The sequence below is a fragment of the Spinacia oleracea genome, chromosome 4, assembly GCF_020520425.1.
Source record: "Spinacia oleracea cultivar Varoflay chromosome 4, BTI_SOV_V1, whole genome shotgun sequence".
NCBI classification, from domain to species: domain Eukaryota; kingdom Viridiplantae; phylum Streptophyta; class Magnoliopsida; order Caryophyllales; family Amaranthaceae; genus Spinacia; species Spinacia oleracea.
The window spans coordinates 165,427,890-165,453,413 of NC_079490.1; the positions used below are offsets into that span (position 1 = coordinate 165,427,890).

Here is a 25,524-nt window from a genome sequence, read left to right on the forward strand (position 1 = left end):
CACCTACAATATAAGTGTGTTTGTAGATTTGTATTGTCTACTTCCATGTAAATCAACTTTAGCATAGAACTTCTAGCATTTACCATCTTCCTTGGACTTTCCATAAAATTGTTTTTCTTAGTTAAACTTTCCATAAAATTGTAAGTGTATGTTTGTTTACCGAACATTTTTACAAGAGAAATTTCTATACCTTGGGGGATCATGCGCTAGCGCGCACGGTCCAACAACTAGTATTATAAATATAGTAAATATCATAATTTTGGGTTAGGATTATGGTTGTTTAATTGTAAATTATGGATATAAATATAGTTTGGTAAATCATTGTTCAATTGGAGTTGTGGAGATGTAGCTCAAGGACTCAACATGATGGACAAGATCGTCTTTTACAATTATGTACTTGTAAAACACTCAACAAAACGTTGCTCAAAGCAGCATGTTGAAAATTGGATATTTGAGGTCAAAACTCTGATTCAAACCTCTTTTTACCAAACACCACTATTAGAGTATTTGACTAGTCAAATTTCTAGTCCAAATCTCTAATTTTCTCTCAAACCTCTATGGCTCTATCTATCAAACAGGGCCCAAGTCAATACAAGGCGAGACAACAATAATAGCAAAACGCATTAATTTCGAGTTGGTATTATTTCTAGTAGTTATTTTCTTGACGAGATATTTGGTATTATTTCATTGCAGTAAATTAGTAAAGCGGATATTATACTAATATAATTTTATTTTACATAAAGTATATTATTATATTACCTAAATTACACTTTTGTATTACTACCAATCTACCATACGTATAAACTAATATAGTTTACTAATAAAGTACTTCGTATATTACCTAATTCGGAGTGCTTGGTAATGTAAATTAATATACTCGTGCAGTTAATATTATAAAGAATATTATAGCTTTCATATTACAATTATTTCTATACTACAATTCTCATTTTAATCAACATTTCTTATTATGTGAAAATTAGTGATAAATTTGATTCAGATATCCTGTAATTATGTACAATATTCTTGTTATTTTTGGAACATATATATTGACATGTATAGTTGAAAAAACTCATATGTTATATTTATATATATATTGGCCGTTAGGATCAATATAATTCAAGCTTGTCTCAATCATATTATTTTCTCTGGAAAAGAAAATTTATTTTATAATGGAACGCTATAATGCTAATGGCTCTAATGAGAATAACAGAAGGGTTGTACTTACAACGGTAATATACAAGGAATGCAGGAATTGCTCAAGGTGTACAAGTTTTGGCTATCAAGGGTCATCAGTCATTTGTCGTAAGTGCAATTGTGACAGGAGCTATCATCGTCAAGAAATCCAGACCCAATATGCTAGTAATACTTCAGCAACATGGTGATCTTAAGCGCTACACTTTAAGCTTTCCTGTTTTCTTAGAGATACAATGAAATTAATCGAAGTATTGTACTTCGTATTCTACTTATAGTATTGCGTTTCTTTAATAATGAAGTATTTTAATTATTTTGATTTTCTTTTAATTTTATTCGGTAGGGTGTTTAAATTTGAATCTTTGAAAGGAAGAATAAAATAAAAAGGAAAAGGTTAATTAATTATAAGAGGGATTATTTTTTTAATTTTTTTAATACAGCTTAGCAGGTCATTATAATTTTGACATGTGTATTAGTTTGGTGGGTTTTGAGTTAATTGGCTTATTTGACGTTAATAGGTTAATGACTAAACAATGTTAACGACCCTTAATCAGTAAGGGTATTTGGTGCATTTTTATAAATCTTGAGGGTATTTGGTGTATTTCAGAAAATTGAGTGTATTCCGTTTATTTGTTAATTTCGTTAAATCTCAAGGAGTATTTCATTAAAAAAAACTTATAAATTACGGCATTGACATTGACATTGTCCACATTATAGGGTTCGATCACAACTATACGGAATGCATTATTTAGCTTAAATGTACTCTATTAAGGAGTATAAAAATAACGTTGTAAACAAAGCCCATTCAAGATGCAATAGAGTCCAGTTCAACTCGTTCTTGGACGACTGTAGTCTTCTAGCATGAACTTAGGGTTGTTTTTATATGACGGTTTTCTTCTAAAGTCAATATGACCAATCTAGCCCAACTCCAACCCAATATAATAATGTTATTTGGTCCACTCTTAAGTCTAACGGAGGTCGCACACTAAAATTAATTAATAGCCGTTGGATTAACCCCCTAAAACTTATAAATTGAGTTTTTTCTACTCTTTTTTTTTTCAATGTGAGACAACTCATTCTTTCTCCGTTTAAAAATAGTTGCACTACTTGACTTCATGCACTATACATATACTCCGTATTAACCTTGTCTTTCTTTTTACAAATATATAAAAAATATATGTTATTATGTGAAAAAATTGTTGGATTAGTCTCAAATGTCTACTTTTAAAAAATATCCAAAAATAATACTTACTTTTTACTTAAAGATATTTAAGGTGAAAGTTATGCATTGACAAATGTGAAAGTCAACGTGATGCAACTATTTTTAAACGGACTATGGTGTGTTGCCTGAATACATGCATCTAGGGGTGTCAAATCGGATCAACGGATCGGGTTTGGGTCGGACTCATCGGATTCGGGTTGAAACGGATCGGATTGAAACGGATTAATTTGGCTAACGGGTCTGATCGAATCGGATTGAAAACTTAACGGATCGGATCGGGTCGGATTTTTTATTCACGGATTCATATCGGATCGGGTTGTAAACGGGTCGGATTATAGTCGGTTTGGGCCGGGTCGGATCGGATTGGAATATGACGGATTGTCAACGGGTTTAGTCGGACTATAACGGGTTCGGGTTCAAGTCGGGCGGATTCATATCGGATCGAATTCATATCGGATCGGATTCATTTCGGATCGGATTCATTTCGATCGGATTCATATCGGATCGGATTCATTTCGGATCGGATTCATATCGGATCAGATTCATTTCGGATCGGATTCATATCGGATCGGATTCATGTATCGGATTCATATCGGATCGGATTCATGTATCGGATTCATTTCGGATCGGATTCATGTCGGATCGTATTCATATCGAATCGGATTAATCGGTAACAAACTAAAACGAGTCGGATTGAAACAAATTTAGCCTGGTTACATTAGATTCAGTTTTATATTGGTTCGGGTAATTATCGGATCGGGTTATTTGGTAGCGGGTTGAAATTTGGGTCAGTTCGGTTCCAAATTATATATTATAATATCGATGGCTTAATTAGGGGACGAAAACGATAATTAACTTTTAAAAGTAATAAGAATTTAAGATCAATAATATTAATAATATAAGTTATTGAGTATATTGTATAACCCTGTTTAATACTACCTCCATTCCTGAAAGCTCTTTACGTCTTAGAATATGTGTCCAAAGTATGAAAACTTTGACCGTAGATTCTCCTATTATAATTTATATACATTAAAATGTTATCATGTAAGATCTTGTTATATTGGTCTCGATATATGTTTTTAGAATACCAAGTTTTTATAATTTTTTCATATACGAAATTGGATATCTTATGGATTGTTGATGATAACCATATGTACGACTATAACCATACAATAAACTTTATAAGACTATAAATACATAATTATATAACTATATGGTTATCAAACGATAATTACAAAGTAAATAACTGTATAGGCTACAACTATATACTTTTTTATAAGATTATAAGTTTACAAATATATAATTCTATATTTCTATCACATTATAAATATAGAGTCAAGTAAGTTTATAATGTTTACAAGTCTAACAATAGTAATTCTATAATACTGTAAGTCCGTAACATAACCTCTATAATATTGTAAGTCTGTAACGAATTAACGATTATAATTTATAACGATTAATAATGATTACTCTAACAAATTAATAAATGATAGTGATGATCATATATAGTTTTTAACTATCAACTAAAACAACACAAGAATGTAACTATAAGATTATACATCTGTAATCGTTAATTATAAATAAATAAAAAACATAAATTTAGCACGAATTAATTTAGCTCGTATGTTTGTAATTTACATAAGAAACCTAATGAAGGAAATAATGCCCTTGGTCCAAGTATGCATTCAATGTTAAGTCTAATAAATGCGGTTCAGTATTAATTAACAAGTTAATAATTCAGTGAGATCAAGTGAGCTGAATGCCTAGCTAGAGGCCGCTTCAGTTCAAGTGGAATTAATGATATTAATCCACAGCTTACTCTTGACTGAACCCGTAGGGTCACACAAATAGTACGTAAACGGATCAAGTATTTGATGGCATTAAATACTCCATCTATGGATATTCGGAATCGACGGATCTTGGTTTCAGTGGGAGCTGAGATCGTCACACGCAAGAAATGAATACTCCGGAAACGATGATATTGCCGGAAACGGAAATATGGATCGTATCGGAAATATAAATATTATCCAAGTCGTAGATGTTGCCGGAAACGGAAACATGGTACGTATCGGAAAATATTATCGGAAATGGAAATATTGCCGGAATCGGAAATATTGCCAGAAACGGAAATATTGTCAGAATCGGAAATATTATCGGAATCGGAAAATAATTCCGGAAACGGAAATATTAAATATTTGTTCGAAGCGGAAATTGATTCCGGAATCCGAAATGTTAAATATTGTTCGTATCGGAAATGAATTCCGGAATCGGGAAATTAATCGGAAGCGTATAGTACGAATTAGCATCGGACGAGGCCTGCCAGACGAAGGCCCAGCACGAAGCCGGGCCATCGCCCAGCAAGCCAAGCGCAACAACCACACGCCAAGCATACGACCAGGCCCAGCGCAAAAGCCAGGCCCAGCCGAAGCTTGGGCGCGCGCGGGGACAAGGCTGCGACAGTAGGCATTGCGCTGTGCGCTCGGCATGGGCCGCAAGGCCTGCGTGCGGGTGTGCGGTGCTTGTGCGCCACTCGTGTGTGTTACTCGGAATCCTAAGGCTACCGGGATTCGTAATATGATTAAATCTAATCCTAATAGATAAAGTTTGTTTAATTAGAGTCCTAGTAGGATTATAATTAAATAGATTTGTATTCTAATAGGATTATAATTCCTTTCCATAAACTCTATAAATAAGTGCTTAGGGTCACATATTTACATCGAGTATTCAAGTATTCAAAGTGAGTTTTTGAGAGAAAAATTCAGTCACACATTTGCCTATAAAGTGCCGAAAATAATTGTACCTTAAGGGCGATTCTAGTTGGTCAATCTTAAGGCGGATCCGGACGTGCTGTGGACTATCTACGGAGGGACGACACTTGGAGTCCTAAAGACTTGTTCTTGTTCGGTTCGGGCGCAGCTAGGGAAGGCACGCAACAAAGAGTATGCCTCTAAACTATGCTAAATGATTATGTGTAAATAATATGTTTTCCTGGCTTTATGGTTTTTCCGCATGATTTATGAATTGTCATATGTATCATAACCTAACAGTGGTATCACGAGCCTCTTATTATTTTCATAATCTAAATTGCATGAACATGGTTAAATATTACAAATTTGCAAGAATTAAAAGGGGTGATTAATTTTCGTAATTGTTAATTAATTGCAAATTGCGTTTATTTAATTATACGTACGCAGTTTTTCGGCAGTTTCTTCGTTACTCATCCAAATCGAGTGATTTTTGTGTCAATTCCGCATGTAAAAGGCATTCTAAAATTTTGACAAAAAATTTTTTTTTCTGCCGAACCCAGAATTCTCAACTTCGAAGCCTAACTATGACTTTTCGGAGGTTTTAGTTTTTCGAATGCAAAATTTCGTAAATTTAAGATGTTAAATTAAATATTTGCGATTCTTGTTGATAAATCTTGAATTTTTTATTGACCTACTGTATATGTTTAACAAGTTTGAATGCCTAGCCTTGTTAATTATGCAATCTAATTTGTAATTATGATTAATTTGTTGAAAATTAGAATAATTTAGAATTAATTTGATTTTCATAATTAATTATAATTTAATTAGATACCTATGATTAAAAACCACCATAAAAATTGTAAATTTATGTTAAATTTTAAATTTTTATGACCTAGACTTGAATCCATGTTAATCGGAAATCAATTGAATAATAAATTTTCGATTTTTTCGCCCTAAAATTATGAAATTAATATTATTTATTAATTTTTCATTAATTTTAAATATAAATTTTTTAAATTTTATGCGATTCGCTCATATAACTTGCACGCACAAAGCAATGGACGCTACGTGTTACCCTTAAGGGGTGTTGTATAGTGCGGGCATGTGACGACGAGCAAGGGAGCTCGTCGCCCATGCGGCACGAATGCAATGAGCAAGGCCATGGTGCACGAGCACAAGGCAGCAACCCTGCCTTGTGTCGTGGGCTGTGAGCAATGGATGAATGGGCGAGGGCGAAAGCAAGGCACAGCAGTCGCGTGTGGGCAGCAAGCGAGCTGCGCCACAGCGCGCACTGCCTCGCGCAAGTGTGCGAAGCCTCGCGCGCAGCGAGCGCAAGCTCGCGTGCCACGAGTGCTACGCCCAGCGTCGATGCCTCGCGCAGCGAACGATGGCTCGCAGGATCGAGCGCTGGCAAGCGCGCGCAGCGAGCGCTGGCTCGCATAAAGCGAGCGCTGGCGAGCGAACGCAGCGAGCGATGGCTCGCGTGCATCGAGCGCTGGCGCGCGCGCAGCGAGCACCATGCGTGAAGCCTTGCGATGGTAAGTAGCAGCGATGCAAGGCAGCGCATGGGCTGCGCGCACATGGCCAGCGATGGCTGTGTGCGTGTGGCCCATGGGCGTGCGATGCGTGAGGTTGTTGCGTTGCGATTAGATCGTTTTGAAATTTTAATTTGAAATTTTCAGTTTACGTAATTTTAATTAATTTTAAAATTAATAATTTAAATTATTTTCTTGGATTTTAATTTTGAATATTGTAATTATAATAAATTTTATTTATTCTAATTATTTTACTAAAATTAAAATCATGAATTAATTTAAATACGACTGAAATTAAATTAAACTTTTGGATTCAATTATAAATTTATATGAGCTTTAAATTTTAATTAAATTTGTATGTTTCCGGTTAGACTAAAAATACATTTTTATGTTTAAAATTAGTAAAGCATATGAATTTATTGGTTTAAGTGGGAGCCCTTTTAGTCATAAACTCTTGATTAGGTCTACAAATCCTTAAGGTTAAAACAACTTGATTAGAATTAATAAGGACTGAATAATTGATAGATTATTGGTGCCCTTGATTAATTGCTGCAAATATTTACGTGATGCATAATGTGTTTTACTAACCAGCTATGTGGGCCATTCATGATAATGAATGGGTGAATGGTATATATTGTATATGTACTGTTTTGCAGGTTATGAAGTGACTAGTATGGCCCAAATAGAATAGAAAATATGGTCTGCGTACCATTAATTTGAATGTAATTGGTCTAAAAGTACCAAAGTTGTTTTTCAATTCAAATATGGTCTGCGTACCATCAAATAGTTGTAATTAGTTTTAATTATAGCTTATTCTATTTGAAGAAAATGGTGCCTCCCACGGAGATTTTCAAGACGGACTTTGAAGTTAAAACTTCAAGATGAAGTCGGGCCATACTAGATCACATTTATCTTATGCATGTTTTAAGTTATTTATTGCCTTTAAATATGTCTTAAAATGCATGAGATCAAAAGCTTGATTATGTTGCATGATTAAGGATTTTAGTTCACTTAAAATCTAACCAACATAGTAAGAGCCTTAAGTTCCAAACTTAAAAATTGAGTTAAATGGTGTCATGCCAAAATATACACTTGCTTGGATATCCTTTACATCAATCTAGTAATAGTTTTCGCTCAGCGAGGTGTTACTTATTGGTCCTAAAGGGGCAAGGTACACAAATAATTGTGAGTACATGTTAGTTTTGGTGAAACTCAACGATATAAGTAAGGAGTCCTTTTATGTCGTGGCAAAATCGATAGGTTTACCTAATAAGTTCTTAGACGTACCTATCAACCAAGAATAGTTTCTAGACTATTAGCAAAAGGCTTTTGCTTACCTAAGATGTTTTAGGATTAAGTCGACAAACTGTGCTTAGTTCTTCAATGATTTTAGGATCTTGGAATCATTTTATTCACACCTGCCGGAACAATAAACTCGAATAAAATGCTAATGACTTGTTTAAATTGCATGATTGCTTTAATTTTCAAGTTATTATTCATGATAAATGTTTAGACTTTGCATGCTTCAATGTATGCACTGCAATAAATCCTTTTAGAAAGGTAACAGTAAATTTCCTCGATTGGTAGTGAATTCAAGAACGATTCACGGAAATGAGAGAAAATGAGCAATTTAAAATGTACGTTTCTTTTCGCGACTTTTATGGTTGTTTTCGAATATCAAAATAGAATGGCAAACCAATTGGTGCTTGTGAATTCAAAATACAATGTAGTTTTGAGATCATAAAGCATTGAGTTTAAACGCTCAGCTTTACCAATGGTTAACAACCTAAAATCTTTTTTCCATTTAATTCTCGAATGAGTCTAGTCCCTAGACATTCGAATAGATCGATGCTTAGAGAACTTTAGAATCTTGTGGTAAGATCATCTAGTTGAAACAGAATATTCAACATAAATTAAATGGAAAGAACCTTGTTGGGGTGACATTGGACATGTCTAACAAAGTATAAAAGTCAACACTAAAGAATTCAATTCTTAAGACTGTAAGAAAGGGTACAAGAAATAGGAAAACGAGGAACAAATGAAAGGAATTTACGATTCCGTTTCTACCTATAAGTTTATGTTTAAAGAAAAGTGACCTAGCAATCAAACTTCCTTGGTATCATATACCGCTTGAGGTTCTTACTTCGGTAATAACTCAAACAATGGAAGCTAGGCTACACTAATGACCTACAAGTGGGAAATGAAGCATGTCAATGCTACATTAGTTGTAGGGTCATCTAGTTTGTTTTAAGTCCTTTCAAAGGCTGGAACTAAATGGCTATTTTGTTCCATAATCAGCATACCTAAATTTCTGCTTCAAACACAGAAAGACTCACATTCAGAAGAACAAAAACAATGTTTGTTTGTTTGTTTATTTGAATAAAATGGTCATTTACGGGTTGAGTCAATATGCTTGATTAAAACAAACAACTCTTTAACAATAAAAACTTTACTAGGTTCAAATCAAACCCTTGATTTGAGTTCCATTAATCTTTGGCATTGTTGCTTAGACCATATCAACAAGTTAACATTCACAAACTCTATTTTAATGGACTTTTGAAAGTTGGTTGATTTCTAGATCAACTTAAGACAAGCTAGTCTTACTTGTTGAAAGTAACAAAGAATATGAACTATTGTTAGAACGCCTAGACGATAGAGTTCAAAGCTAAAGAAAGGTTTTATGACTTTATTATTTCACATGGATTTGAGTGAATATAGGTTTATTTACTCAAATGTGATATAAGTTGAATCTGTTTGGCTAGTTCAAAGATTCAGAAGTATAAAATCCACTTGGCAAGAAATCATAAAGATCTAGGTTAGATCATGTTGATGATTACTTGGGACCAAATATGATCATCAATGATTGTGTGTTGTAATTTCACAATCTAGCTCCATAAGATATGGCATATCTACGTTGGAATAATCGAAGTCAATTAGTACTTGATTCGATCAATGATGAATCATAAAGACTTTTCCTATAATTTCTAAAACAAAATGCTCAACTACCACCAAACTAAACCAAATTCGTCAAAGCTATTGAAAAGTAATTTCAGAATAACTTTTCATAAAATATATCTAGAGAGTTGCTAAACTCAGTGGGAGCTTAGTGTTTGTTATTCAACAAACTAAGGCCCAGGTATAGATATACGTTTCATTGTGATTTATTCAAATGAGACACAAGGGTATTGTTTCTACCACGAATTTTTGAGAACATAATGTTTGTTTGCTCGAAATAATGTCCTTTTGGAGATTCGTTTCCAAAATGACAAGTGGGAGAAAATAGACCTCGAAAGTCTTCGAGGCGAACAACAAACATAAACGGACATTCCGGAGGCTTTTCGAAGTTCTTTAGAAAATCCGAACACGTATTCTTTAAGGACATTAGAAGTGGCTTTAAAGAATAGACATCTCTTAGAAGACTTTACAAGTGCTTCAAGGAGAACAGAATATTCAAAGGACTTTTAAGTGGCTATTGATATTCTGTTGTTTGATGTTCTATACCCTTGTAGGCATAGAGTTCAAGTCACTGAAACTATGAGATTCTTCTATTAGATAGTGAAGAAACATGGAGTTCAGGTCACTGAAACTATGACAATTCTTCTATTAGATAGTGAAGAAACCTACAACTTACAGTCAAACTATTATCATGTAGATTAATGAGTTTGTGACCTGTAAGAAAGCTATGACGAAACCCAGATTCCCTAACACTACTACACAAATATCATTTAATAGCGTTCTTTTAATAGCGTTTTTGGCTCTTGTGCTATCAAAAGTTTTAAAAACAACATATTATAACGCTTATATAAAAAACGCTATCAAATGCACACATATTACAGCGCTTAGATCTTGTGCGCTCTTATACTTACCCATTTATTATAGGACTTCTAAAAGGAACGTTATTAAAACGTATAGGTAAATAAATAAAGCTTTAACAAAATTACAAAATAAAAAATAAACCGCCTAAAGCTTTTTCTTCCCTTGGGTTCTCTTCGGTCTTCAATCTGCAAAACCTAAACCCCAAGACTCTCAATAGACGGCATCCTACTAATGTCCTATGTCCTTCACACGATGACGATTTCATTCAGGCGACGAGGAGTTCCTTCAGGCGGCTTCGTTTCCTTTGCCCGACAGTGCTTCTCACGGCGAAATCGAATTTCAATGTAATTCATCCACAAACTTTGTAAAATTTTGTTGATTTATGTTTGATTTAATTTCTTGAATTGGTTTTGCGGGGAAGAAGGGGCTTTAGCTTCAATAGCGATTGGTTTAATTATGGGTTTTGGGGTTTTGTTCCTTTGAATTGATATACATAGGTAGTGAGTATTTAATTATAATTGGGTTTTGATTTATTTTTTTATAATGGGTTGTTGAGTTATTTGATTTCATGATTGCATTGGAGTACAACTTCTGGCTACCATAATACCATTAGTGAATTGACTCATGCCATTCCATGTAAATTAATTAGGAGAAAATAGTGTAAAATAGGTTAGTAAATTTTGCTTGAAGCACTCATGTGTAATTAAATCAATGGAGACAAGAAGTAGACAAAAGGATTCATATGGTTGCTTGTGTGAACTTGTGTCTCTGATATATAATGACTGACTCACTGTCTCGCTTTATTAATGTAAAATGACTCCAGCTAAGAGATTAATAGTTCTTTTCATTATTCATTTTGATTTGGATCAAGTTCGATTTTGTACTTGTAGTCACCAATACAACTAGAGTCTTTGCGCATTATAGATTTATAGTTTCTTGTTCATCTTGATCGATGTCTTAACATCCTGTGATGCAATGTTAATGTCCGCCTCTATTAAAAATCCTAGCTTCTACTTATAAGTGTGCATACTTCCGTTTTCGTTGTCTAAGTTATTATGTTTTTCCTATAAGTTTGAGATTTAGCATGATTGAAGATATGCTAGCCCATAGAAGATTGAGCAGATCCAATAATCTTCCATTTTCTATTCCTCATGTTTTTGTTTCATGATGCAACTATGTTTTTCTAGGTATGTAGATGCCATATGATTCAGGAGGAGTTCAGTTCTCCTAACCTTTATGAGTTGCAGAAGCATTTGGCGAATGAGAAATACAAGTAGGTGACCTTTTTATTGTCATACATTAGTATTTTTGTACTCATTTTTGGTTGTAATCTAAACTTATATCAATATGGAAAAAGACAGGATTCTCTCTCCCTGTCATTTTTTCTCGGGTTTTCTTCTGGGCAAATTCCTTAATGTGAATAAAATGGCCTTGTGTGTTGGGCTTTACGATTTTATGTGTTCATTTCCATGTAGTGTTCCGTAGGAGAAATTTAACCAAATTGTTGTCAAATGATGATTAATACTCTGGTTATAAAATCTGATACACAATCAGATTCCTATATTGGAACTTCCTTTAATTTATTTATCTCAGAACCTAGTATATTCCAGTCATCAAACCCATCGTATTACCTATAATTCTGATATATATGCTAGCTGGTTTTTATTGTTGAACTTTTTAATCTAGGAACATGTATTTTTTCTCTCCAAACATAGTATGTTAAGTGATATAATAGGACTTGATGATGATAAGAAGAGGATTCGTTCTTCTGAATGTCTTATGTGGATCTGTTCATAATAGATTATGGAATAGATTTTATTTATTTTAGAATCCCTTATATAAAGATTGAAATATTTCAAGTTGTACCTACACTTATGGTTTGCCATAGCATATACCGGAAACATAGTTGAATCTATTAGGCTATGAAGACTTAAATGATATAAGGAATCTAACTCTTCAACCATGTTATCGTTATCGACTAATATAAGTTTATAGATACCATTTTTTGGCCTCTGTATAGATCACCAAGCTCTGTTTCAAAGTATAGCACATATTGAGTGTTTAATGAGGTTGAGTTCCTCCCTAATTTTGACTGTGTAACTGTGTAGCTGTTTGAAATTATATTTCTCTATATATCTTCCTAAAATTTTACTACATCTAGAAATTTTAAAGATGTATCGTTATGGCCTTTTTGCATAGTTTAATGCAAGAACTTTACATTTCCTACTTGTCGTCTGCAACATATGTTTTTAATTGCGTAATTGTAAGTCAAAAGATAACCTTTTTTCAAGGTGTAAGTTTGGATTTAAGCTTATATTATGGTTCAGAGGATGTTTATTAGGCTCTTATGTAATAGGTGTAAATTTTCTCAAGTACTTGTTGGGTTGTCTTAAGGAATTTGGTTTTATTTAGTAATTTGGTTTTAACTACTGATTTTTTTAATCATGTCAATTGAGGATTGAGTTTTACAATCGTGTCTAGTTGGACTAAACTTTCTGGAAGGAGAAGAAAATATGTTGGACACAGCTGATGAGGTTTCAGAATTCCAGCATATTTTGGTGATTTGATGACACTAACTTCTTCTGACATTGAAGGTTGCATGCTAACCTTGGAAACTAAGAAAAAAATAGTGTTGGTTTTTGGAGAACATGGCTATAGAATTTTTTGCTTATAAATTATCGTTTCTATATTGAAGAATATAAACTTTGTTTAATTGTTAGTCATTAGACTGAAGAGTGACAATGCTTTAGAAGAGACTAAAACAATGTACTATATGGATTTTCTTAGCTGGTTGAAAAAATGTGCTACCTATGACTGAAATGTTGAAGTTTCCTATTTTCTTTTTAGCATTGTGATTGTAATTCACTATCCTTTATCTTAACTAGTTTAGATTTAAGATTAGAGCAGTTGCTTTCCAGGCTTCTAGCTACTATGTATTTGTTATTCTTTGTAGTTTACTAGTCTGCTTGAATGGTAACATCTGATCTCTAACCCCTAACAGTAATTGGACTATGAAGTTGAACAGATTGAAATATAAGACCTAGATATATTTTTTTTAAGCAAATATATTGTTGTTGAAAAGTTATGCTGATTTCTAATTGTGTCCTGATTTTAGAAGTGTTGTGAATTGAGTTTAGAATGACTTGCATTTTAGGTGATATTAGATGTTAGTGTTACCATCCCCATATCATTTACGTTTTCTGCGGTATCTTCTTGGGGTTATAATAGCTTGAATCTCTATTGTCATGCATCAGCAACAACAACACTCATGCAGCAGATGTCAATGCCAAGGAAGAACCCGTAAGCTGCTATAGCCACCCAACTTAATCTCTTGCAGAAACAAAGATTTATTCAGCTACAACAGCAGCAGCAACATAAAAAATAGCAGCATCAACAATTTTCACCCCAGAATGTGTGCCTGTCGTCTCACACAATATATGTATCGGCAGCAGCACAAATCAGAGGTCAGAGCTAGGATTATGACTGATTTCATTTTGAGCATACACTTTTAACATATATTGGTTTGTAAGATTACTAAATCTGCTTTCCATCTCATATAATCTGAACTAAATCTTAGAAACACATCAGACCATTTCCAATAACATGAGCATGTTAGACTAAATCTTAGAGAATCCTCCGGTTTGCAACCAGGGGAGGGGGAAGGGTAGTTTCTTGTGGGATTCCAAGGATACCTGCCATCCAAGTATTAAATCAAAATGGTTATTCATCCCATACATTATTCAAGGTAAAAATATAAATAAAAGAACGAAAAAATCATGTCAGAAAAGTTTATAATCTAAATGGGAAGTTCATATTTTTTTCGCATCTATTCCCATAATGTGAAGTTCATATATTTTTTTTTCTTCATATATGGCACTTATCTGGACGAAACTTTTGTAAATTTTATTTTCAATATAGTGCTTATGGTAATACTAATTCTTTTATTTTTTTTCCCTTCTACATATGTATGAATATCTTATACTTCATTGTTTTGCAATACTTTTCAGATTGTCGGTTTCCAAGTTATGACAAAGAGCAAATTGACGAAGTAAGAACCGAGTGGGTGCGCCATGTTGTTCAACAATTGTGTAATACATAGGTTACATTAAAGGAACCAACAAACGTACAACTCTATTGACTAATGTATTTTGCGTTGTTTAATGTTTAGAATTTTATTTTAGATCTATGTAATCGGTTTTATTAGGGTAATAATTGCAAAAATCTTTTTATTGAGGTTTGGAAATTAATATTCAACTATTTACTACTCTTCAATATATAATGTTATTTTGTGGTAAAAAATGAAATATTTTTAAGGCATGCAGCGATATTACAAATAAAAAGAAAAAATAACTTCAATAGTGCTTCATATACATCCGTTATTAGAAAATAATTTAAAAGTTGGCGGAAAAATCTTTAATAGCGCATTTTTAATACCGCTTATAATGTGCTATTAAAGAAACATTTGAATTATCCTAATAGTAAATTTAATAGCGCTTTTTAAAAGCGCTATTAAAGGTACATTTTACTTTTAATAGCGGAGCCATCAACAGCGCTTCAAGAAGCGCCATTAAAAGCAATATTAAGCGCTATAAAAAGCATTTTCTGTTGTAGTGTAAAATGGTTAGAGGCCATATATAGACTCAAATGTTTTAAATGGTTAGAGGCCATAAAACATACTCAATGTTTTGATGACAAAATTGAAATTTTGTTGATTTGCAAGAATAGTTTCACACCTATTGGTTGCAAGGATAAAAACCATCAAACATGAAATTGTGTTCACACACAAAGCTAGATTAGTTGCTAAAGGTTACAAGCAAATTCACGATGTGGATTGTGTTGAAACCTCATGCAAAATCGTAATGCTTAAGTCTATAATTCAAGCAATGATTGCATATTGGTACATATGGCAATTGGATGACAAAACATCTTCCTCAGTCAAATGTTGGAAGAAACTATGTACATGCTATATCATAGGATTTGTGGATCCAAATAAATGCTTGAAAAGAAAAGCTAGTTTATAAAATCTAAGTACAGATTTAAGCAAGCAATTGGGAATTAGAACTGTATTTTAGTGAAGCTAATAAGTATTTTAGTTTCATAAAATGTACATGATTCTTATAGATATATAAGAAGTTTAGTGGGAGTACATAAAACTTAATTGGTCCTATGTGTATCACACACATATCTCTCTATTGTGAAATAACATTCAAATGCTAAATACTTAGATTTGAGATTATTCATCAATGATGGACCAAGGCGAAACTTAGTACATACTGGGTACTAAGATCTATTTACAAAGATCTTATAATATTGTTTTGGATTAAGTAATGGAATTTACTAAATCAAACACGAAAGACTCCATTGGAGATATTCGACCCATGTGAATAAATCTAAGTAAAGGATGTTTGAACTATGTATAAGCATTTACTAAGTTAAACATCAAATAATCTAAATAAGATTCTTAACCTATATTATATGTCAAAGAATTTAGCTGGATTCAGTATCTACTGAAATTGAATGAGCTAAAGTTACATGAATAGAATTCAATTGGGAATTATTCTGCAAAAGAATTTATCATGTATGATATAATATGAGGATCGCCAAAAACGTATCGTATGACTTTAGCCATGACGAACATATACCAATCTCTATTGATCTAAGTAAAGATCAACTAGATTGAGATCAAGAACACTTATGGTACTTGAAAAGGTACATAGGAATAGTTCTTGATTCAAGGAAATAAAGATATGCTAAATATTGATGCTACACGCATAAACACTGGCAAAGGATCAAGCAAGACCCTTTGGAGTTAACCATTGATAAAGACGAGCTATAGAGCATCGTATTTTGAAATGGCAACATGGATTGGAGACCATGAGTTGTTGCGTGGGAAATTAAAATATTAATTTCTATGTTCAAAGATACAGCTGGAAAGTCTTCCACATATCTGTGAACTTCTTGGATAAGTAAATCCAAACAAAGCATCACTAGCAACCTAAACAGTTGAAGTAGAAGTACTTATTGCCTAAGAAGCAATAAAACAGGGTTGTTTATGTTAAAGAGTTCTTAACTGAACTTGGGTAGATCACATGTCTGTTGGCTTGATGGTTCTTCATTGAAAAAATGCGTAGAACCACTCTTGAAGCAAGAAAAGACTAGATCACAAAATAAACATACTCAAAAGATCTTATCATCATATCTCGAAGAACATTCGATGAAAAGGACATTAAGATTGGCAAAGCATGATAACTAAACCTATGCAACAAGTGAGAAGCAACACTCACATTGTAGCACTGGAAATCAAGCATAGCTTTGAATTCCATGAACTGTTTTAAAGATGGGTTTGAGGCCCATGGTTGTAAAACAATGGGGTTGAACATTTATCATATATGAAATGTATTTTCATATTCCATTTAATCTTGGTTTAGTATTAAATGATGAGTCCCTTCAAATTTGACGATATATATTCAAGATAGACTGTCAGGACCAGTCCTGTGACTAAGAAATGTCTATCAAGTGAACTTGAATGTCAAAGGTTGAAAATGGTCCATAGTCGGAGTTTTCTATAAAATTGGACGCATAGAAAACGTTAGACGATTAGAATGCAAGATGACTAGTAGTTCTGTTTCTTGAACTATGTGGACATGGCAATGTCATAATCATTTGCATAGATACTTACTTTGGGAAGACTAGTATCGGAGAAGACCTATGAAACTTTACTGTAAGAGATGAAAATCTGTCATAAGTATATTTCATTAAAATTATTAGACACTAAATCCTCAATACGTGAGTGATTTGAGATTACTTGTTTGAGAACTGGTTACTTTGACGTTGACCAACCGTCGCACCGTAAAAGGAGGCTATAAAGGCAACGCTCAGGTAATCACCTATCAAACGAAGTCTAATCTCAGGATCGCAAGATTGGGATTGTCCTCCCATAAATCGGGATGAGATGCTTAAAAGTTGTACAAGGCCACTCGGAGAGCTAGAAACTGTGAAATGCATGGCCGTGCTCGGATGATTATCTGTTTATTTGATCAGTTGAACTCTGAAACCGAGGAACACCTCTGGAAAAAATAAGGATGACAACTCTTACCTTATGTTCAAGAGCAAGCATCGAGCGACAAAGGAATTAGGAAATGCACACTTGTCCCTAAGGACAAGTGGGAGACTGAAGGAAATAATGCCCTTGGTCCAAGTATGCATTCAATGTTAAGTCTAATAAATGCGGTTCAGTATTAATTAACAAGTTAATAATTCAGTGAGATCAAGTGAGCTGAATGCCTAGCTAGAGGTCGCTTCAGTTCAAGTGGAATTAATGATATTAATCCACAACTTACTCTTGACTGAACCCGTAGGGTCACACAAAGAGTACGTAAACGGATCAAGTATTTAATGGCATTAAATACTCCATCTATGGATATTCGGAATCGACGGATCTTGGTTTCAGTGGGAGCTGAGATCGTCACAGGCAAGAAATGAATACTCCGGAAACGATGATATTGCCGGAAACGGAAATATGGATCGTATCGGAAATATAAATATTATCCAAGTCGTAGATGTTGCCGGAAACGGAAACATGGTACGTATCGGAAAATATTATCGGAAACGGAAACATGGTACGTATCGGAAAATATTATCAAAGTGCAACAATCAAAGATACAGCTAATCAAATGTCCCAAAATAAGACAAATCAGAAGAATTATGCATAGCAATACAGTAGATAAAACAGTGCTAAACCTGCTTTTTGGAACTGTTATAAGGATCAACAGCAAAATGGATGTCATGCATCAAACGTTCGATCATAGTTATCGAGTAAGGGCGTTTCGTGTCAGGATTAATGGTGTTTTCCATGACAATGGTGGCAATATCACGAAACTGAAGTGACAATTGAGCCTCCCTTTCTTTCCCTGCAACTTGAAGATCTCCTTTCTCCAGAATCTAACCAAAACAATCAAATATATAAAATCGTGTTCGCTAAATCATTATTAACTAAAACCTCCCCAAAATTACATAAGTTCAATCAAAGAATTCGATTTCAAGAAGATGAATCACCTCTAAACAAATTGTTGTTGCGTCATCTGTCAGAAATGCAGTCTTCAAATCCTTCAGTTTACTACACTGTCGTCATTCCATTTGTTTGCAGACATAACATTATAAAAGAACATTAATTCAGAAAGCCATGAGATGACAGCCAGGAATACAAGACATATGATGGAAATTGGAAAGCAGTATATGTATATACAAGCAAAAAAATGCATCAACCTATTTTCTGAAATTAAATAATTAGTAGAATACCTCTGTAATTCCACATTGAGCATGGTTGTGATCCTGAAATAAACCATACTGGTCATGACTACATATAACTCAGCTTTAGATGCTGCAGGACTTGGATATATAGCTGCAAAATAAAATCATTTGTCTTAAAGATCCTACACTTCGGTTGCTATGTGCTTTTGATTCAAATAGCTCCCAAGCCAAGTGCAAAACTCATGTATAAAAAGGTGGGAACTGGAAATCAGGACTTGTGTCTGAAAATGTTAAAAAAAATTCAACAAGCAAGCATCTTAGGAAAAATAGAACGAGGGAAGCTATTGTTGAAACTAACCTTAACGGAGTTCACACAACAAACTGTGATATAATTACTCTATGTCAATCATAACAATGCAAAACTAGAGCTGAGTACAGAAAACATGAGACAAAGACATCTGGGCAACTGTAAGGTACATAGCAAGACAAAAGGAAAAAAAACAAGATGAACACAAGACCATCAGGTAGAAAACATTAGCAGGCAGGAACAACAAAAGTAAAAATAAAAGGGATAACTGCCATACACTCATCTAGTGCTGCAAATTTACTAGTAAAAGAACAACTTTTAGCACATATTGCATAATTTCATAGTCTGCGCAAATTTACATCAAAATAAGAATGTAATAAATATCGGTTTTACAAATTCAGATTGCCCTGACATATTCATTGAAGTTGTCCAGATGTAGACATTGCTGCAACCATCTGATGGTCTTACAACAAGTTTCTCCAACAACATACTAACTAGCACTAAGATAAAGCATAAAAGTTCTAAATAGTACGGGCTTGATCCCCTGTTTAGTTGCCTGACTCTCTTCCAATTAGAAATCAAAGGAAATGTATGTTAGAAACTCATTAACGAATTCAGATTACAAACCACCACCACCGCAACTAATTTGAGACAAAAAACCTAAAATAAAAAACCTAAATTCACCACAATTGTAAATCATTAATTGGAACTGATGAGAGTAATTCCAAGAAGAAGAAGAAGATCTATTTACCACCGCAAGATCAGAGCCACCAGCAAGCCATCACCTTGCTTGCGTCGCCTCATCCGACCACCCACGACCTACCGAAACCCGAGCCGCACCTCCCGTTAGAAAATAAAAAATCGTTAAAATCAACAAAAATAATCAAAAACCTAAATTATAAATCAAAAAAGTTAATAAAAAATAATATGAAAAATCAAAAACCTAAAAGAATTGAAGAATGCAGGAGAGATGGAGAGAGATGAAAGAGTTACCTCATTTGGAGAACGACGCCGTCTTCCTCGAGAATGCTAAGTAAATGACGGTCGAATCGATATACCCTAGCTTGAGGAGGGAGACAAATCGACGAGTTTGAAGAGTCGAGGGAGAGAGGTCGCGGAGATACCCTAGCTTTGTAACTCTTCCATGGAAGGCGGAGGAAAAGCTTCCATGGAAGCCAACGACTGTGAGGAGAGGTAGCCCGATTTGTTGACGAAATAGCGGGTTTGAGGAGTTTTGAACCAGGAGAGAGAGGAGAGAGGAGAGCGAAGAGAAGAGAGAGAAATGAAACAGATGAAATGAGGAGGAGATAGAATTAAAACGCAGTAGATTGTGAAGACCTGTTGAAGCGAACAAACATAAGCCCGCCCCTTTAGACTAGTGTCTATTGAGGCGGGCAATCAAAAGCCCCCTTCAACAGTATCTATAGAAGCGAACCCCACAAAAGCCCGCCCCAATCTGTTAGTAAAATATTTGACCCGCGTTGACTGGGTGGTTATTGAGGCTCACTTATGTATGCCCCCCTCAACAAGGGGGCTACAATAGGCGTTTTTTCCACTAGTGAAATATTGCCGGAATCGGAAATATTGCCGGAAACGGAAATATTGTCAGAATCGGAAATATTATCGGAATCGGATAATAATTCCGGAAACGGAAATATTAAATATTTGTTCGAAACGGAAATTGATTCCGGAATCGGAAATGTTAAATATTGTTCGTATCGGAAATGAATTCCGGAATCGGGAAATTAATCGGAAGCGTATCGTACGAATTAGCATCGGACGAGGCCTGCCAGACGAAGGCCCAGCACGAATCCGGGCCATCGCCCAGCAAGCCAAGCGCAACAACCACACGCCAAGCATACGACCAGGCCCAGCGCAAAAGCCAGGCCCAACCGAACCTTGGGCGCGCGCGCGGACAAGGCTGCGACAGTAGGCATTGCGCTGTGCGCTCGGCGTGGGCCGCAAGGCCTGCGTGCGGGTGTGCGGTGCTTGTGCGCCACTCGTGTGTGTTACTCGGAATCCTAAGGCTACCGGGATTCGTAATATGATTAAATCTAATCCTAATAGATAAAGTTTGTTTAATTAGAGTCCTAGTAGGATTATAATTAAATAGATATGTATTCTAATAGGATTATAATTCCTTTCCATAAACTCTATAAATAAGTGCCTAAGGTCACATATTTACATCGAGTATTCAAGTATTCAAAGTGAGTTTTTGAGAGAAAAATTCAGTCACACATTTGCCTATAAAGTGCCGAAAATAATAGTACCTTAAGGGCGATTCTAGTTGGTCAATCTTAAGGCGGATCCGAACGTGCTGTGGACTATCTACGGAGGGACGACACTTGGAGTCCTAAAGACTTGTTCTTGTTCGGTTCGGGCGCAGCTAGGGAAGGCACGCAACAAAGAGTATGCATCTAAACTATGCTAAATGATTATGTGTAAATAATATGTTTTCCTGGCTTTATGGTTTTTCCGCATGATTTATGAATTGTCATATGTATCATAACCTAACACCTAATTCCCAAAATCAGCTAACCTTCAATTAATGCTGGGGTAATTAGTCTGTTGCTTTGAATTAAATTGGTGACAAGAGATTAACCTTGAATAACTAGAAAATTCTAGCAACGAAAATTGGTTTGGATTAAACGTGTCATGGGTTGGAATTGGTTCGGATTAAACGGGTCACAGATTAAAAACGGATCGGATTAAGCAGGTCACGGGTTGAAACGGGTCGGATTAAACGGGTCACGGGTTGAAACGGGTAGGATTAAACAGGTCACAGATTAAAAACGGATCGGATTAAACGGATATTCCTCGGGTTGGAACGGATTCGGATTGAAACGGATCGGATCATAAACGGGTTTCGGATCGCTTCAGATCGGATTAAATGGATTCAGATTGTCACGGATCGGACTGTTAACGGATTCAGATCTTAATCGGATCAATACTAACGGGTTGGGTCGGATTCAGGTTGAATATAATCGCATCGGATCGGATTTCGGATTTTAACTAACGGGTTCTAAACGGTTCGGATTCTAAATGGTCAGACAAACCCATCGGGTTTACTAGGTCGGATTGAGAATTGACACCCCTAGATGCATCCCATGGACACCTCTATGGCTCTATCTATTACTCCCTATGTCCCAAAATTATAATTATGTTTTCCAAATCGGACGTCCTAAAATTATACTACCTCTGTTTCAAAAAGATCTTTACGATTTGATAAATGTGTCCAAAAATTAAAACTTTGACCATAAATTCTCACTATTATATCTATCAAAAATTATCATGAAATATCTTGTTAGATTTATCTCGAAATGTATTTTATAAATATCAAATTTTTATAATTTTTTACCATGCGAAATTGGATATATTAACGGTCAAACATTGCACCGAAGTCCGTGCAAATAGTAAGTGACTAAGTGTATAAGATCTTTTTGAAACGGAGGTAGTAGTCCTCTTTCTAATTTTGGCTATTAATAAAGGTATTCACTGTCTCATGTACTATATTAATTAAAAATACATTGAAAACCCCACTCATGTACTATATTCCACTTTTCTATTACTATATTCTCTTTTCCATATACTTTATTCCACTTTTCCATCCAACTCAATCATCATTTGTACTTTATTCTACTTTTCCATATATTATATTCTATTTTTCTTAAAACTCATGGTTTTAGTCTAACGAGACTAGAAACAAATGTTAATATATAATATATTGTTAGCATCATCTTAATATATATTTTCAAAATATTAATATTTTTATAGCTTTTTATAATATGTAGTTAAAGAAATTGGTGGTAAAAGTTGTGCATTAGCAAGCGTGTCCGGTCGAAACAGGTCGAGTATTAAGGGACAAAGGGAGTATACACTTAGAGAGACAACATTTACATAACTTTATTTTAACTTCACAACTTCATAGTAGCAATAATATATTCCAAATAACTAATCACTTACTTAGTACTTATTATGAATTCCAAACAGTGATTAGTAGAAAAGCATATATTTAAGTACTTAAAACCTTATAACCTAAGTCTTGAGTATCAAATAATGGCACCCAAACAAGATTATCAGCAGGAAAGAAATGACAAATTGGAGATGAACCAGGTTTGAGTCCCAAAACTTGAAACGACGGATGATTCGGACTCCATTGAGAGGTATCCAGATGACATACAGAAATAGCTTCCACAATATTGTTATTTACTTCACCCCTTAATGAAACTTTAAACACCTTACTTTCGCTTTCTTGGTGATGACAATAGTACACTACATATGGGTACGGCAATGTATGACAAGCAACCATTTTCGGAGATGGTACTTGTCTAGGTTCCTTCGTTATGGTATAGTTTTGTATAATATTACTCCCTGTTCCTGTTTGGGGAAAAACACGGGTGTTAAGAAAATGCATGTCTGTGTAAGAAAAACAATCATTGTTATGCACTTTTATGGAGAATGAGATAAAGTAAATACTCTATCCGTTTCTTTTTGTTCTGTACGTTTGTCTTTTTACACGTTTATTAACGACTAATTAATGTGCATTGAAATTCTTTTATTTATTTTTATTTAAACAAGGAAAATTACGTTTATTTATAATGTTTTCATTCTTATCAAAATTTTAATATTGAGAAAATGAGAAAAAAAATTAATGTCTCAATAGAAAAGTGTGAGATCAATCAATTTAATTGGTTAAAATAATCATTTGACACAAATTTTGACAGAATATTAAAATATTTATGTGATAATATAAAATGAAATTTTAAAAGCATTTTGAAACACCCAAAAAGAAAAACGTAAAGAACAAAAAAGAAACGAAGGGAGTAATTGTTTAATGTAAAAGTTTAAAATAAAATAAAATTGGATGTGGTGATGGTTTGGGTAAAAACAATTTGTATAAGAAAAACAATCATATTTATGAAAAAGTAAAAAAAATGTATGTCAAAAAATAGAAACAAAAACTTATTGGAGAACGACCGATTAGAAAAACAGGAGAAGTATCAAGGAACAGAGGGAGTACCAGATTTTGCGAAAGTTTTAGTACTCAAGGCCTTAAATTTGGTTGATGAACCAAAGATTTGTTGCACAAAATCGAGCATAGACTCTAAGGAGGTAGCACAGGTCTTAGTTTCTCCTTGGATCGGTTTGTCGATTAGGCATTGTCTTAGGGTTTCTTCAACGGCATTCGCTCGAGCCGAAGCTTGAGCGAAGCCGAAGAGGTGAAGAAGATAAGGGAGTTTAGAGTGTAAGAAAGGTATTGAATCAGCTTCTTCCCTAGGAAGTAAACGAGGAGAACTCGAAGACGGGTATCGACCTCGAAACATAGTTGGTATTACATTTCCTTCTTTAAGGTCTTCAGGGGTGAAGAATGCTTGTACAGAATGGTCGATGTGAGGTGTTGAATGACCATGATCATGATGATGATTAACAGGAACATGATCATTTTCATTACTTGCAACTTCTTCTCCAATTGCAGCACAACTAATCTGCCAAAAACAAATTAAATTAATTACTACTATAAGTTAAGTTGGAGACAAATTATGTGCAAATTAATTACTATATGGTGAAATTTATGCGTTGAAAAACGTGATCAGTCAAGTATTTAGGAATGTAAGGAGTATCAGTTTCAGATCAGTTTAATAGGTTAAGATAGGTTTTAATACTAAATTCAATCGGATTCAACTAATTAAATTCAGTTAGGTCCAATAAATTCAGTTAGGTCCAATTAACAGATTAATGTTCTAATATTAATATAAACATACAATGTTTGTAAAAAATTCAATTTTATTTAAAGTTATTATCATGAAATAGATATATAATAGAGAATGATACTCCCTCTGCTTTTTTTTCCACCCACTTGTATTTAAAGGTGTAAATTAAAGAAGCTTTGAGAATAAATGAAATTGAATATCTTGTAATATACTAAAGGCAAGAAAGTTGGAGTGATCAAAATAAAGAAGAAAATATTACCAAGGGAGTAACTGAGAGCAGAAATATGAACAAGATTCTCATACTGTTGCACTCCATATCTGCAACTATATGTGGAAAATAACTAGGATGAGTTCCTTTTATAATGTAAATTTAAATATAAAAAAAATGAAATATGTCTTCCATTATTATATTGAGTGGTTGCAATTAGGGGTATTCATCGGTACAAACTCGAACCGGACCGGACCAACCCAGACCGGACCGAATAGCGAAATTTTGATAATTTAAGACCCGAAGACCGGACCGATTATGTTTGGACCGAACTCGGACTGGTCAGACCGATTTGGACCGGTAGTAGACCTATTTCTATATATATACTTTTCTAAAAATTATGGTAAAAAAGAAAAAATATATATATAAACACCAATTGTTAAGACCTTTTTTGAAAGTTAAAATACAATATATGACATTGTAGTAATATTTACAACATATTAAAGGGGAAAATTAAATTTTTAAATAGTTTACATA

At 34.2% G+C, this 25,524-nt stretch overlaps 1 protein-coding gene and 1 long non-coding RNA gene across 2 annotated transcripts; one reads left to right on the plus strand and one right to left on the minus strand.

Annotated features, from left to right (window-relative positions):
- Positions 1-10,695: 10,695 nt before the first annotated feature.
- Positions 10,696-14,858, plus strand: LOC130459900 (uncharacterized). The gene is made up of 4 exons (XR_008919629.1): positions 10,696-10,855; positions 11,699-11,784; positions 13,766-13,975; positions 14,519-14,858. It is a non-coding gene; the product is annotated as an uncharacterized lncRNA (long non-coding RNA).
- Positions 14,859-22,946: 8,088 nt separating this feature from the next.
- LOC110799270 (BURP domain-containing protein BNM2C) lies at positions 22,947-25,196 on the minus strand. Its single transcript, XM_022004500.2, has 3 exons — positions 25,039-25,196; positions 24,089-24,554; positions 22,947-23,445 (listed from the first exon to the last, which is right to left on the minus strand). Exons 1-3 carry the CDS (start codon positions 25,093-25,095, stop codon positions 23,081-23,083), a joined length of 888 nt encoding a protein of 295 aa, XP_021860192.1. The 5' UTR covers positions 25,096-25,196; the 3' UTR covers positions 22,947-23,080.
- Positions 25,197-25,524: the final 328 nt, after the last annotated feature.